At 40.0% G+C, this 17,296-nt stretch overlaps 1 protein-coding gene across 2 annotated transcripts in view; it reads right to left on the bottom strand.

The window, feature by feature from the left end:
* Positions 1–16,753, bottom strand: part of ca10a (carbonic anhydrase 10 (inactive)a) — a 344,554-nt gene extending 327,801 nt beyond the window's left edge. Inside the window, exons 1-2 of one of the 2 annotated variants that reach the window (XM_084740822.1) lie at positions 16,387–16,753; positions 14,849–15,302 (exon numbers count right to left, since the gene is read on the bottom strand). In XM_084740822.1, the coding sequence (XP_084596948.1) occupies positions 14,849–14,909 (61 nt within the window). In that variant the 5' untranslated portion in view covers positions 14,910–15,302; positions 16,387–16,753. Of the gene's footprint in view, positions 1–14,848; positions 15,425–16,386 lie in introns of those variants that run through there. The other variant, XM_084740821.1, reaches the window with a different exon arrangement.
* Between the last annotated feature and the right edge of the window lie 543 nt (positions 16,754–17,296).

Genomic DNA, 17,296 nt, shown 5'->3' with positions numbered 1-17,296 from the left:
GGCCCTATTGAAAATGTTGTTTGGGGGCACCTCCTTTATGAAACTATAGCGCGAGAAACCCAAATCCTCTAGGGTGTCTATATATATAGATAATAATAATAATGGGTTCTTCAGCTTGTCCCCATAGGAGAACCTTTTTGGTTTCTGGTAGAAGCTTTTATAAAGGGCCCACTTGGAAACTTTCAAGAGAGTTCTATCTAGAACCCAACATAACGAGTGATACCTAGAACTGTCTATGAACAATTTCACCCAGAGGTGATGAGATGTTCTATAGAGAACCCTTCTATGGTGTAATGGTTCCACCTAGAACCCTGTCTGGGGGTTCTATCCAGAACTTTTAAATCTTCTAAGGGTGCTAACAAGAACCGACCCAGGAGGTTCAGCTGGAAACTCTGATATTCCAGGGGTTTCATCTAGATCTCACCCACAGGGCTCTACTGAGAACCCTTTTATATTCTAAGGGTTTCATCAAGAACCCACCCACAGGGCTCTACCAAGAACCTTTTTATACTCCAAGGGTTTCATTTAGAACCCACCAGGAAGTTCTACCAAAAGCACTTTCATACCCCATGGTTTCATCAAGAACCCACCCACAGGGTTCCAGAGAGAATTGTTTCATATTTCAACGGTTTAATCTAGAACTCTGGGGTTCAACCAAAAACCCTTTTATATTCCAAACGTTTTATCTGGAACCCACCCATGGGGTTCTAGCATGAACCTATTTATATTCCAAGGGTTTACCTGAGAACCCACCCACAGAGTTCTAACAAGAACTTTTTTATATTCCATGGATATCATCAAGAACCCACCCACAAGGTTCTACAGAGAAACTTTTCACATTCCAAGGGTTTTATCTAGAGCCCACCTAAGGGGTTCTACAGAGAACCATGGGTTTCATCAAGAACATACCAAGACGGTTGGAGTGAGAGCCTTTTTATATCCCCAGGATTTCATCAACCGACAGGGTTCTACTAACAACCTCTTCATATTCCAAGGGTTTAATCTAGAACCCAGCCATATGACAAATATCACCCAAATTATCAGCCAAAAAAAACAAAAAAGAAAGAAAGAACCGGTGATGCATTGGGATCATCGCTGACAGACGATACATTTATCCAATCATCCGACCCTAACCCTCATTGTTTTTTACGAAAAAAAGTCCCAAGTCAAGTCAAAGTCCATGTGGGCAAGTCAAAGTCAAGTCAGAAGTCCTTCAGGTCTCAGTGTCTGTGAATACAAGTCTAATTGGAGCCATTGTCTGAAGACTCGGGTCCACTGCTCTGTTCCTGTTATACACCACCATTACATTTAGTTTCACATGACAAAAAAAGACTATTTTAGACTCCACTTTAGCTCCACTTTGTTGTATTTACATGTCATCTAAGTCATTCTAAGCATTTGATTTGTTCAAAGTGAGGAGAAGATCTAACGTTAAAGATCAAAGCGCTCCACATTCCTCTACATATTGAGCGTCATCAAAGAACATCTTTTCTTGTAAAATGTCCGGTGTAATCAGTAACACCAGGATATTCATGAGTTTAATAACCAGTGGGAAAATTTCCTCATTGTTGAATGCCTAGTGTTGAGCCTTAAAATTGTGTCTGCTATCTAAAGAATTCTTTTTTTTTTTTTTTTTTCAAACAAGCTGGTTTATGTTAAAGGAAAATAAAAAAACATAAATCATCTTTTCTCTCTTGTGTATTTTCCGCTTGATTTTAAAGGAGCATTAAATGAAACAAGGGAGAAAAAAAGAGAACCGGTCCTGTTCTACCAATCTGTCACAGAGTGTGGACGGGAGGATTTCTGCTGAGAAAATGTTAAGACGAAGCTCAGGAGCGAAAAGGCATTTCTGTGTCTGAACAGATGGACAACAGCAGACAAAACTGTTTACCTGGCACATAATGTCAAATCCTGTTTAGAACTGGCTTTTTGAGCACTTCCGGGCAGAGGAAGCAAACAAATGCTGCAGGAGAAAAGACAGTGTAATGGAGGAGAGGTGAAAACCCTCTGAATGTGCGCTCTAACGCGGCACTATGACAACATATTCCTGCTCTGGCCTTTTGCCATGAAAGAAATAAGCTGTGTAAAAGCACACACAACAAGTCTTTATAGATCTCACCACAACTGGAGTCCGCAGAAAAATCAATAGTCTTTTTTCTCTGGAATATTTCAAACAGCCAGACTCTTCTGTGTATCTGTTAGACTGAATTTCTGATCTTTGATTCGGTCATTAGAGCACCGATCCAGCCTAAAGGCAACCTGATTAGTTTTAGAGTGTTAGACAGTGAGTCAATACTTGTGATCTCCCAAAACTAAGAGCCAGAAGAACCGAGGTTCTAATCGTCAATAAGCTGAAAATAAGACTCAATCACTGCCAGTAAATAAACCTGATTATTGTTAATTGATTGATCTCTGACTTACAAAAACATTATTTGAGTTGCTTATTTTAGGTGCCCAAATTTACACTTGTAGAAATAAAAGTACTCACTAGAACCTTAAAGGGTTCTTTGGCTTGTCCCTGTAGGAGGACCCTTTTTGGTTCCTTTTATAAACAAAAAATATTTAGTGTAAAACCCAACATAAAGGGTTATACCTAGAACCATCTGTGAAAGGTTTCACCCAGAACCCCCTGCGAAAGGTTCTACAGGGAACGATACTGTGGTGTAAAGTTATCTATATAGCATTCAGAGAGTTCTACTGGGAACCTTTTTAGATTCCAAGACTTTTATCTAGAATCCTTTTATATTCCAAGGGTTGTACCTAGCACCCACCCAGGGGGTTCTACTGGGAACCATTTTATATTCCAAGAGTTTTATCTAGATCACACACACAGGGTTCTACTGGGAACCTTTTTAGATTCCAAGGGATTTATCTATAACCCAACCAGGGGGCTTTACAGAGAACCTTTTTATTTTCCAGGAGTGTTATTTAGATCATACTCACAGGGTTCTACTGGGAACTGTTTTAGATTCCAAAAGTATTATCTATCACCCACGCAAGGAGTTCTAAAGAGGACCTTTTTAGATCCCAAGGGTTTTATCTAGAACCTTGCCACAGGGTTCTGCTGTGAACCATCTTATATTCCAAGAGTTTCATCTAGAACCCACCCAGGGGCTACAGAGAACCTTTTTACATTAGGGTACAAAGAACTCTTGACTAAAGAGTTTGTCAAGGCTGTCAACAATACTTGATGAACCCTTTCTTCAAAAAAGGGTTCTTAAGAAGCAAATGGTTCTTGTTAGAACTCCAGCCCTTTAGGAAGAACGCTTTTGGAACTATTATTTCTAAGGGTGTGGGTGAAAGTCTGGAACACACACAATCAGTGGGTTCTACAGAGCACCTTTTTATATTCCAAGGGTTTTATTGAGAATCCCCCTTGTGGGTTCCACAAGAACCCTTTTATACTCCAAGGGTTGCACCTAGAACACACTCATGGGGGTTCTACCTTTTTAGATTCCAATGATTTTACCTAGAACCCACATAGGGGTTTCTCCAGAGGTCTTTTTTATATTCCAAGGGTTTCATCTAGAACACCCCCAAATGCACCCTTAATCAAAGAGTTCTTCAAGGATGTCAACAATCCTTGAAAAACGTCTTCCAAAAAAGGTTCATAATGTAACCTAAGTATTATAAAGAACCCCTGACAAATCCTCCTCCCTCTAGGAAGAACCCTACTGGAACCCTTATTTCTAAGAGTGTACATCATGCCTGAATTAATAACTATGCAAATCAGACATCTATAATTAAATGTCATGGCTACACTGGTCATTTTGTATGTTTAAGGCCATTTGCATTGAATCTTGCATACTTTGCATACTCAACACTGCTTTGTTATAATTTAAATGTATATTTTCTACTGTCCCAGGCAGCCATTGTTTTCATTAATTTGTGTACTATATAAAAATTAATTAGCAGCACTCTTGAAACGTGCCTGTAGTGTAATTCATCACAGTGCTGCACATTAAGTCCACATTCATTTTTGTCAACACTGTATAATCATTTTGTGGAAATACAGCGCAGACTTTTATACTGTTTTACTCTTTGACTGCATAAGTTTCTTACTCAAAGGATATACTGTCATATGCATTAAAAAGCAAGTGCATTTCATTATGATGAAATCCTTGCACCATACAGTTAACTCACTCCAAATGCATTAAATACAGCAGTTTGGTCAGTCTAAGGTTCATGTTGCGTGTTTATCACTGCTAACTTGACCACAGAGCCCTGCACATGCTGAGGTGATCCTTCTGAGGTACCTACAGTGTCATAGTTTGAACACTTAAATTGCAGTATTGAAAATGTAACAGTGCTAAACATTAGATAAATTAACCACTTAATTTCACAGATCTAGATCTCACAGATAGATAGAATTTCATAATTCATAGTTTTCAGTCATGGTGACCTGGAGGGCAAAAACAATGGGCCAACACTCAACAATGGATCGGAGCGACCCAGCACAAGCCACTACAATTTCCCTCTGTTTCAAGCCACGGATATTCGGATCACCTCTCAACAAAGATATGAAAACAAACTACAAGTTTTAGGCACTTGAGATCCATATGCAGACCTTGCTGCCGTACTTGAGTCACCAAAATCCCTGCCAGAGCAATTTCGGCGATGTTTACATCTATCATGTGGAGAATCCCTCATCTTACACTGCTAATCTGTAAGAAAGCGTACAAAAGTACAGATAGTTTTATGTATTTTGATCTGTGAGAACTAATTAACTAATGTTAGCTATCTCATGACATCAATCGAACCAAAACTTTGGTAAAGTGTTTGTTGTAAATACAGAAGGGACAGAGGCACGTTTAATAGCACAAATCCACAATCTCCACCTTTTGGGGTTTTCTTTGTTGGACGGGATTCTATAGAAACACAACCCACGCTTGTCTCCTCGTTGGATGGCACAACAACTATCTACAACAGTAGAGAGCATTCAGTTCGTAAGCTGGCAGGCAGCAGGAGACAGCATTGTTTTGCCCTCATACGGACGCGACATCACGTGAAAACTGAATGCGAAACAATCAAAAAGGTCTGCAAAATTGCTACCAAAGGAGTTCAAGTACTCTGGTAAATAAAAGGCTGTGCTATTTAGTTGGTACTTGCTGAGTCTGCAAGTTGTTCATTTTTAACAGAAGGGACGGACCAGGTTTGTTTCATTCACCCATGACTACCAAACTGACACAAGAACGACTCTTTTTGTGTCCATATAGTTTAGAGAATATTATGGATCCAAGATAAATTTGGCAGAAGAGCAAGACTGAGAGAAAAAGCCACAGTTATGAATCTGTCTGGTGCTTCAGCACCACGGACAGCGACACAGATTCAACACACAGCGCAGTTGGGCTGCTGATGCCACGGTCGGGGCCATAGATTCTAACTGTCATAACCCTCAGTCAGATGAAGAATCAATGGCGGACTAGACCGACATATTCAACAAAACAACCCTTCTGCCACTAGTGTCCACATCAATATAAATGATTCTGGTCCAGGTAGCGCTTGATTCAAACCAAATTTTGTGGCATGTTGGCCAATCCAAGGTAAAGTAGCATGTGCCCTGGCTGTCTCAGCCCTTAAAACTCCAAATAAATAACTAACAATAAACCATGAATCACAAATTAGGAATCCGACAGAGAAATAATCACTCCAAGTTATGTAAAGTGCCTTCTCTTTGCCCGTGAGCCCCACATAGGATTAATCTGGGCCTGCTTTACATCCACAACACTGTCTTCTATTTATCTTTATGTACATTCTGCCTCTGTGGAATACCATGTACAGATATGTGGAATACCAGCAGCATGCATTAGATATGAGGCTTCCTCCATCATGACTATTATTAGATTGTATTTCAAGTTCATCTGAAAGGAAAAAGCAGAGTAACTAAAGTCTCGTGCCTCATATTTGCTTAATTCTTTCCTGATGTTTAGGAGGAAATTAACAGTAGAGTAAAGCATGTAGGCCTATTACAGCTGAGCTCGGTCCAATGATCAAATGAATATGACCCAGATGAAACACATATTATGGTTTAATATAGAGGCTGAGGAGGAGGTTTAACTTCAAACGTTCTATATGTAGCACGCCCATGTAACATCAAAGGACCATTGTCAGATAACCATGAAAACCATGGTTTATAATTAGCGATCCATAATGAAATGACACCATAGTCAAGACGATTACTTCCCTCTATCTCATGCCTGAAGCATTGTTTGAAAAAAAAGAGGACAGGATTTCCCATAAGCCCCAGTTTCTTCCTGTAAACCAAAGGAGCCAACGTTTACTTAAATGACTGATAAACACTTTTGGGAAAACAGGGGATCACAATTTTTGCTCCACTCATTTTTGGTTGCGACCTGGTCCCTTCCATCTGCGTACAAATATCACAAAAAATTTGAACTGCGTGCGGAGCATACTCCAAAGTCAAATTTCGCGTGCAGGTGATACACCAGTCCTTCCCATTAACTTGTGTGGAGTCAGATTGCCTTTGTTGAGGTTAACGTTGTGAAACAGCTGCAGTTTGTTCAGGTTTAGACACCAAAACCTACACTGACAGGTTTAGGATAACATCACTGTTTGGGTTATAATAAACACTGACTGCATACCTTAAGTTAGGGTGTGCAAATTAACTTGTGCTATGCATCCAACATATGTGACAAGTTATGTAATTACATACCATAAAATCATTGATTGGGTTAAAATAAACATGTGACCTAAGTTAAGTACATTACCCAAATTATGTTATGTACGTCAGTTAATTTACATTACATACATAAAGTAAGTGTGAGATGCACGTGATGTAATTTATGTACATTACGTCCCATAATATCATTGTCTGGATTAAAATAATCACGTTAGTTCCATAACTTAAGTTAACTTGCATTATGTATGCAACATATGTGACTAAGTACATAACACAAGTAACATTATGTACCCAAGTAAATTTACATTACATAATTGATGTGTGAGATGTATGTATCATAAGTGATGTACAACATGTACATAATATCATTGCTTGAGTTTAAATAAACGTTAGTTATGTAACAAAAGTTACAGTCATAAGTTAACTTACATTATCTATGCAGCATATGTGACCAAGTTAAGTATGTTTCTTAAGTTACGTTAGGTAACTTACATTACATTACATGACATAGTAATGTACTTTACGTTCCATAATATCCTTGTTTGGGTTAAAATAAACATGTTATTTACGTAACTTAAGTTACATATGTAACTTACAGATGCTACGTATGTGACTGCGTTGAGTATGTTTCTTAAGTTACTTTATGCACCTAAGTTAACTTACATTACATACATAATGTAAGTATGAGATGTATAAGACATAAGTTATATACATTATGTACCATAATGTTGTTGCTTGGGTTAGAATAAACATGTTAGTTACTTAACTTATGTTACACACAGACGTTAACCTGCAGTATGGATGTGACTAAATTAAGTATGTCTCTCAAGTTACTTTATGTACCCAAGTTAACATATGTTGCACAAATGACGTAAGTATGAGACATAGATGACGCAAGTTATATACATTACACCTAATAATTTTTATTATTTTTATTTTATTAATAATTTTAATAATATTTTTTTATTAATAATTGATTGACTTACTTAGGTAGGCAAGTTAGTTATGTTATGTACCAAAGATTTGACTTGTTACAAATGTGATGTAACCTAATTACATTATTTATGTTATGTACCTTAATTAACTTACGTTACATACATGATAAAAGTACATAAGTTATGTACATCGCCCAAGATAACTTACATACACAAATTAAAATAAGTAGACGCTGACTTTTGGTTTTACACAAGGTGAAAGTGGTACGTTTGTTTGACCCTCTATATGCAGACTTTGTCACCGTTTATACTACATCACCTGACATTTCTTCCTCCATGATAATTATGCGTAATACGACAATCTTTCTCTGCAGAGTGTGAGAGTCTATCTGCCATCAAATGCATGCAAAAATCAAAAGGTGCTCTGATAACACTGAATGAATGAAGACATTGCAGTGTTATTCATGCCATTTGTTGTGGATCAGGCTGTATTTTTAACAAAGGAATGGTAGGAGGAAATAAAAGATGTTGACAAATCAGAATTGAACATGAGGCTTGAGCTTTGAGAGTCCAGATAAGATTGACCCTGCATTAACATCAGTCTGGCGGGGCTGCCGAGCTAGAGGTTTTTAATTTACAGCCAGGGCAAACGATCAGAATGTTACAGGAAATGGCCCTGCTGAAAAATCCTCAGACCTCGAGCCCATACCGCCTGACCTCTGGCCTCATGAGAGTACAGATTTCTGCCTCCAACAAAATACAACTGAGGTCAATTTGCTGCCTGCAGGCAGTGGAAAAATTACATTTATAAAACTCTGCAGCAACATATCTGTCGAGAAATAATGCTCTGATTACTCTGGATGGTAAACAGACCTCACTGTGGACAGTTTTCATTAGAACAACAATTTATAGAAGAAATAGTCCCTGATAAAAAGAGGCAGCCTCTCTTGTTTCAAACAACACTCAAGGTTTAGGGCATTTTGAGTATCTAATTCACAGTCACCTCCAACCAGGCCCTTTTATTTCTCAAGTTTCCACAATGCTGGAGCACTGTAAAGTAGTTCAATTCCCAACTGATGTGTCTCCGCTCACTGTTTGACTTTTTCAAGTCCTGGAAGCTGATTAAAGCTGCTGTGGCTAATTTCTACATTAACAATGGATCAAATGACTGTGTATGTGAAAGATGCTGTTTGTACTGAATAGCTCAAAGAATCACTTGACTCTTAAGTTCCCCTCAGCTCTACACGCTTCAGTTATTTAGCATTCTTCAACACAGGGTTGTAGAACGGAATGAAAGTTTTAGTCCCTTTATGTGACTCACATAAAAAAGTAGAAATATATGAATAAATAGTCATAAACATAAAAATACTATGATGTATGGTGAAGTGTGGAGGATGACCTGAGGAGTCTTACAGCCTGAGTAGAAAGAAGCTGCCCAGAAGTCTGTTGATATGGCGGTGGATACTTCTGTATCTATTGCCAGATAGTAGGGTTGGTATTTTCTCTTGGGCTCTGTGCTAGTGTTGACAAAAATATCAATTTTTTCCAATACATATCAATTCTTAATATTTGAAAGGGTTTCAGTACCCACTAAACATCAACTAGACAGTCATGATTTTGCATAAAAAAGCCATAAAGCTACATTAATCTTTTAGCTGTAATACAGTTTACATCAGTGATATCAATGATCTTTGTATACAGTTAATGTTATGCAGAGTAATGAGAAGGAAATGGACACAAACCACTAATTTCAAAGTAAAGGTCTCTAAACAGTCACGCTAACCTGACACGCCAGATGGTTTGTTACGCAAGAACCATCTGGGAAGTCGTCCTTAGAAACTGGTTGGAAAAGCGCAGGTGCTTTCAAAATGCATTTTGAACCATCTGCCTAACACGGACTAACTTCAACCAATCAGATCAATGAACCATATGACGGAGTTTGAGAGCAACAAGCCTTAGTCTAAAGTATGTACTTTACATATCGGTAGATGACTGTCGTTTTTGTAAAGAAAATTTGCACGTAAAAGGCACTCTTCAGGTTACCACTGTCATCACAGCTAAAACCATGCCGACAGCTGCCAGTAGTCCCTCCTACGATGCTGACTGGCTGCACCACTTTTGGTGAGGATGCAAACGTAACTTGAAGTTCTGCAAAGCCAGCATCCACAGAGAATTTTAGCATCTAACTCATTGTTTAGGTTCACAGCACATTTACTATTTTGGTCCAGTCTCACAGTTCTCATCAACTTTGTTTTCAGCCATTTTCAGTGAAAAAGCTCTGATGAACCCACTGCACACTACCACAGCAGACAGACACAATTAGCGACCAACTGGTAGTGGAGCATTTAGCAGCTAAAATGCCAGATGTTTTGCTCAGGATTTAGTGTCGACCAAGCAGCAACCTCTGAGGCTGAAAAATGAGGAAGGAAGGAACTCAGAAGGGCAAAAACTACTGTTTTTGGATTCTGGAATGGCCACTTGAGGCTGTGAGTCGATCCCCATAGAGCCCGATATTAAAATGCTCAAATTTACAGCAGGAATCAACATACGGCCTGGTACAAAAAAATGGGTTTGGTCACTGTGGCTAAATTATCCCTGTATGGGGATGAATTTTCATAACTCACCCATTAAAATTATATCAAGGCTAAAAGTCATGCATAATTAATGTGATGCCTGCTTTGAGTGACGGGTGGTAGCTGCTACATTTGGCTGCCTCAGTTCCACCTCTTTGCCCATTTTCGGATTAGTTGGGAGATCACAGGCTGGCTGGGAAAAAAAAAAACCAAAAAAAAAACCACTGAGCTCACAATGGCTCTTCTGATTCATTCAGTCTATGGAGGAAACCAAAACAGAGCAAAAAGGACAGTGAATATATATTTAGATTCATCAGATAACCAGAAACACAACCTCAGGTGAATGCAAGTGTAGTAAATAAGCGACTGTTTGCTAAAACTTTATCCCTTGGTGCCTAATTTCCACAATTTGTGGCAAAATTCACACTCCTTCCTAGAGACACAACTCAGTTAAATCACACACATAGACATGACAATTTTTTTTAGATTCAGTGTGACTTACACTTTCTGGTGATACACTGCAAACTGCTAACAAACGGCAAACTTTTAAAAGGTAACAATTTGCAAACAAACAAATGTACACCATAGAACTAGTCCACTGCTGTAGCCCACAGTGTAACTCACTGAATCCATGGTGGCAATAAACTCTCTGTTTACATCCAAAGCATCATGGGAACTGTGGTGGTGAAGGGGTGGGGGGGACCCACAGTGTCAGGCTTTGAAGACCCCGGCTTTCAGCTTCAGAATAATGACACGCAGCTCCTTCTCCTCTGAAAATCTCCTAAGGGTGCTGTCAGTGTGCCCACAGAGTCAGTCTCCTGCTCACTGTCACTGGAGCAGTGCCAAGCTTTGCCTCTTGATTACATCACAGATTAGAGCCTTGGCACGAAGGAGACTTTCATGTCCACAATCCAGGCTCAACTGTGCAAGATAATAGTCTGCCCTCAAGTCTGATTCAGCTGTATTATCAGCCTTGTAGATATACGTACGTAGTTTAACCTGACATCAAGCTGCATGATAACAATTGGCCAGTGGTGGAATGTAACAAAGTATATTTATCCAAGTATTGTAAAAAAAAAAAATGTTGCTTTTACTGCTTACCAATTACTTTACAAATTAAAAAAAAAAATGGCATGCCGGATGGTTTATTACACCAAACCATCTGGGAAGTTGTCCTTAGGGGAAAAAAAGGGAAAAGGGAAGGCACTTTCAAAAAAAACACTTGGCAGGTGACTGGATGAACTAACTGTCCGTTACGTCTAACACTCCACAACTTCGACGGACACCTCTCGCTGTAGTCACACCTAAAACCACACCTGTAGCTACCAGTGGGGTCTCCTAGGTTGCTGATTGGCTGTGCCACTTTTGTTGCTGACCCAACCGCAACCAACCTTAACCTTAACCATGCCCAGACTCAATCAGTGGCAAAAATGTGCTTACTGAAATGAATTCAGACTGCCGAAAGAAAAGAAAATTTACAGGAAACTGACTCTTCAAAGCCAAAACAAGTTAAGACCAAAGTCTTTTCTGATGACTGTTTGACCATATAAAATTGTCGTGCTAAAGAAATGTAATTTGTGTGGAAAAAAAAGAACATTTGATTCACAAAAGCTTCCAAACCGGCCCACAGAATGGCCGCTGATGAAAGTATTGTAATATTTATATATTTGCAGTATTACAAATTGGGTGTATGTGATGAAAACCCCAGAAAGAATACCATATTAAGTTACTGCCAATGCAAACATTTCATACTGCTGCTGCTTCAAATTAGCATTTAATTGGTAAAACATGAGTGGACTTTTATTTTGAAGTAGTCACAAGGAATGTAGTGAGCCGGAGACTGTTAAAAGTGTGTGTACAAAACCATGTCCATTTTCTGCATTTGTTGACAGCAGATCAGTTTGAAACGTTGCAGGGAGTAATAGAGCGATCAGGAGCAGCCACAGTGAGCTGTCAGATGAGGAGCTTCAGCATCAGGCTGCACACCTCCAACCACTCGGCCAGGAAACCAACTCCTTTCACCGCGCCCTGCTATTCAGGCTGGTTTGTGTGGAGCGTAAAATCAGATCATGTCAGAATAATGGAAGAAGGCCAGTTATTGCCTGACTTCTTCATTAAAACAACAAAAGATTGCTTTTTGCTGCCCTGAGAATTATGTAACCAGAATTATTCAACTGCATCTGCTGTGACCACCAGTTACCAGGTGTCACTTTCACAACAATGGTGCGACTGTTTAACAGCATTAAAACTGAGTAAAATGAAGATTTTCTGTCAATAAAGACTGCATTCTGCACATTTACAGAATTACATACTTTTTTACATTATTCCACATTTCTATTTAGGCATCTTCAGACTGATATAGGCTAAAAAAAATGACATGCTTCAATGATTAATTTATTAATCAATTAATAATTGATTCATCGATTGATCTCCAACTGTTCTGATAATCAATAAATTTGTTTGAATCATTTCTTGAAGGAAAAAAGGCCAAATTCTCTGATTTCAGCTTCTTATATGATAAGATTTTCTGGCTTCTTTACTTCTCTCTGACAGTAAACTGCATATTTGGGGGGTTTTGGACAAAACAAGACATTTGAGGACGTCATCTCGGAATTTGGTCCATAAAAATTGTGAAAAATATTGATCAGTCATCCCCAAACAATTAATTATTAATGGAGAAAACAACTCCTGTGACATTTTAAAGAATACTAGCCTATTGAGGCCTAAACATTTTTAATTGAAAGTTCAGCCCCAACAGAGTCTGCTTGGAAAAACTCTAGCCCTTAGAAAATTATACTTGAAGACCCCTGAGTCAAGTTTCAAAAACAGCTGATCATACATTTCCCATAATGCAGCTCAGTAGCATCTTTCATGAGACCTTTGCTGCTTCAGCTCCACACCTCCTGCAATGGAGGCTGCCTGTCAAAAATTTAAAATCTCAATCCCCAAACTGAGACAGCCTTCTCAGACTTCTGAGCATTCACTCCTGAAACACAGGACATGACAGAGGTCACAGAGCAGTGCGAGCGGCGGAGTATTCCTCCACGTGATGAGCACGCTGACCTCTGCGTGTGAATGTGAATACAGTGACGTCTGCACGGATCTAAATTAAAGATGAAAAGCTTCTTATACACTTCACTTTCTCCTTTGTCTGTGTGCCACGCTGGTGTCATGCTTCATTCTCTCACCTAACTATTTAGGTCAGAGTCAAAAACGGTGCATTTTCATTGGCTAAGACCTTAAATATTTGATGTCTGTTACAGTAAAAGCTGAGTCTGGAGGTGTTTAGGGAAAACAAGAACTGTAGTTAAATATATTGTCTAATTATCACAGTAAATTATGCTCAAAACAGTTGTATTCACCACCTGGAGTCTCATTAATAGCATCAGGGTAGGTAAGACTCCCTGATGACAATGGTAGAAAGAATGGCCTTCAATATATCTCCTTTTTGTTGTGGAGACGTGAATGCAACAACACAGCCAATTTACGCATATTACCTCTAAGTGAACAGAATCGTCTTGTTCCCGATTGGCTGACCTCAATTAAAACACATATTCGAGGACAAACCAATCAAAACTGGAGGGTGGGACTGGGCTACTGACGTGGGGTGCTTGTCACACACACACACCCTACTCCTCACTGACAACCTGAGGGCCGAGGTACGGAGAATAGAGGAGAGCCTGGCGTGCGTAATGCGTAAATACAGTGGATTACGCACCAGTTTGACAGCATAGTGAAAACCCAGATTTATGTCTCTTGAAAAAAAAAGTTGCTTTTAATTTTCTATTTATAGAATTGTGTTGATTTAATTTTATCCATTTGAATATTAGAAATAACCGCTCAGGTAATGTATCTACAACTTTTACCCACAAAATGCAGCTTCCTCTGTTTTTCCACGCATCTGTAAGTGGAAAGAAGGATTAATCCACTAAACTCTTGGACACATTTGCGCAATTTGATTTTTGCAACATATTTTCAAAAAAACAAAGCTGTAAGACTGTTTTAAACACACAAACAGGTGAAAAAATCGGCCAATTACTCAACCTTGTACCAGCTCAAACGGAGCAAAGTGTGAGAATGCATTCTCCACTGATAAGCGCTGATGGCTCAGACGCATCTGCCTGCACAGCGCACACAGAGCCGTTTACCTACAGCGCCGCGGCCGCTCAACGCACCGCAGCATGCCGTGCGCTCACCGGTGCGCACAGCTGCTTTATTTGATAACAACTGTGAGTGAATCGTTTCTGGAGCTCAGAGACTTCACTCTAAGGGAGAGGACGGTGGAAAGCACGCGATAGCGTCCGCAGAGCAACAAAAACATAAATATAATCCATCATGTTCAGTGTGGCGAGCATTAAAAAAGCCCACCCATGTCATGCGTGCGTCAGAGGGCTGCGCATCCAGAGCTGGAGGCTACACGGTGACACACACACTGTCACACACACACACATACGCACACACTGAAAGATCTATAGGTAACCGAAGACTGAAATAACAGGATTATTTCGCACGAGGCTCACAAACTAGGGCAGATTTTGGAATTTTCCCACCAGAGAATCTCTCCTTTTTTTCCCCACAAACCAAAGCCCAGCCTCAGCCTCAGCAATCTCACAAAATGTCAAGGGAAAAGTTAAATAATCCTCCACAGATTTATCTGTTCCACCTGCCCAAAAGACTCCAGCGACGCCCATTTAACTCACCTGATATGCAGACAATAAAATTGGCTTGAAGAATGATCAATATTTCCCAGATTATATCCATCCTCTGTCTTCATTCCACGTACATTACGCACAGGTTAGAAAAGGAAAATAAAGCAGAAACAAACGGAGCTGTATCAGATGTCCTGTCCGCCCAGGCTGGATCCCGCTGCTGCACACCTTCTGCCACCAGGTATTCTCCACACCACACGCATAGCAGGTGATCACAGCCTCAGGAAGCAAATGTTGCACGTTCCCACCGCTCAATGGAACAATTCCAGATGGGCAAAAAAAGAAAGATGAACTCCAGAGAAAAAACACTGATCCTCAGCGTCAGTTCACTGTGTTATTCCAGTGCGCCCTAGAACGTACACATCCATCCATCCATCCAACCGTCCGTCCGTCCACAGAGCGGCCGTCCCGTTCTCACTACGGAGAGTCACACATGATGGAGTCTCTGTGTGGAGAGAGAGAGGAACTGGTTAATTAACGCGGTGGGATCAGACTAACAACTGAAGACGCCTCACAACTCAAAGAAAAACTCGCATCGGCAGGTGGCGAGCCTCCGATCAGACTTCTCCCCGTCACTGCAAAGCAAGGGAAGGGAGTAGCGTCAAGTTTAACAGAATAAAACGTACACTTCCTGTCCAGCCTGTCAAAATAAAAGCTTTGCATAATTGATTTTGGTGGGTTTTTTTTAGTTTTACATTTTAAATCCTTTCATTTGTTACATTTATCTTTTTGTTGTTTCCCTTGGTTTAAAAATGTTTTTCACTATTATGTTTTGTTTTATTTCCTTTTAAAAATGTTTTAGTTTGACCTATATTTCGTTTGTTTGTGTGTTTTTTTTATTATATTACCTTTCTTCTGACTTTTTGTTATATATATATGATTGTTTTCTTATTTTCTCAAATGTTTTGTTTGGTGAATGTTATGTTTCTCTTTTTATGTTTTGGGGGATTTGTTTCCATTTTCCATTGCCATATTGTCCTTTTTAGTGTTTTGTTTTGTTTTTTGCCATATTTAATGTCTTTTTTTCTCATCTTTTCCTGTCAGCAAATAAAATTTTAGCGTAAAAGGTGAGAAAAGAATCGGAAAACACAATTTATTCTATACAAGCGGTAGTTTCCTAAGTTTTTAAATTTGTACCTACAATAACTCAGTAGTAATGTGATGATATTGTGCCCAGCATGTTGTTTCCATTCAATTCTATTTTGGCTGACTACTTGAAGTATTACATCATAGAATATTGCCATATTTGACACTATTATAATCCTTTTGTTCTGCTGATGTTCTTTCACATTTGTAAGTGTTCTGTTATTTCTTCCTTAATCTCTGCTTTTATTTTGTACACAGAAGCACATAATTTCCGCTCATGTCCTGGCTAACTGTGTCCAACTTGACGCACGGTTCCTCCGCCGCTCTCCATCCCACACACCCTGCCTGGGCACAACTAAAAACACGGAGTTAAATGCATTCCGTGCAGGTATGAGACTGAGTGCGTGAAGTGCGCTAATAAAGGGCACATGAAACACACTTACAGCGACTGGAGTCCAGTTCCCTGCAAAGAAAAACGGTTTAGGAAACTCCAGAGCCGCGCTCCGAGCAGCTTTGACGCACCAAAGAAGACCGTGTGTCCTGAGACGAGGCTCTGTGCAGAGAACTAAAAGTAGACAACAGAAAATCAAAGCAATCCAACTCAATCCAACAAGCCAACACTGGTCTGCAGAGTGTCCTTACAGAAATGAAACGCTGAGAATAAAGAACAAAGATCGTCTGTTAATGAGAAACTCCGTATCCAAACATGAGAGATGGTGCACTCCAGTTGTATCCTCACTCACGGCTCGTAGTGGACTCGCAGCTCCAGTCTGGCACCGGGCACCAGCCTGATGCCACCCAGCTCTGCGGCTCTACTCACTATTAGGATTCACGAGGAGCGACGCGCGCGGCCGCGGGCTCATGCGAACGGATGCGCGCAGGCAGGCAAGCGGGCGGGGGCACAGGTGGATGAACACCGCGCGCACTGCAGAAAAATGTCTCGTGTTTGGTGTCGAAATGTTGTTTGTGTTAAATAGAACGCTGATCTGAGATCTGAGAGTGAGTTTCAGCTTCAGACGAGGTGGGAATGTGCGAGAAAGAAGAAGAGAGGAGAGGGGACATCAAGATGAGGAGGATGACTGAAGAGAGAAGGGAAGGGAACAGCTGAAATCATGTTCCTGTCAGGAAATTTACGGGCGCTTGAATTGAAAAGACACACGCACACACACACACACACACACACACACACAGAGAGAGAGAGAGAGAGAGCATAAACAGACAAGATCATTAAAATAAGACTGGCAGCCTCTCCACCAATCTGCTGCTCTCATACAAAAAGCATGAAGATATGATCTGTGTGCGTGTTCCTACCAAAGCAGAAAATTAGCTCCACACATTAAAGGTCCAGTGTGT

Source organism: Lutjanus erythropterus, chromosome 17 (genome assembly GCF_056507025.1).
Source record: "Lutjanus erythropterus isolate fLutEry1 chromosome 17, fLutEry1.hap2, whole genome shotgun sequence".
NCBI classification, from domain to species: domain Eukaryota; kingdom Metazoa; phylum Chordata; class Actinopteri; order Lutjaniformes; family Lutjanidae; genus Lutjanus; species Lutjanus erythropterus.
Note: the sequence above shows the minus strand (reverse complement) of the source record. Positions and strands in the feature narration are given on the sequence as shown.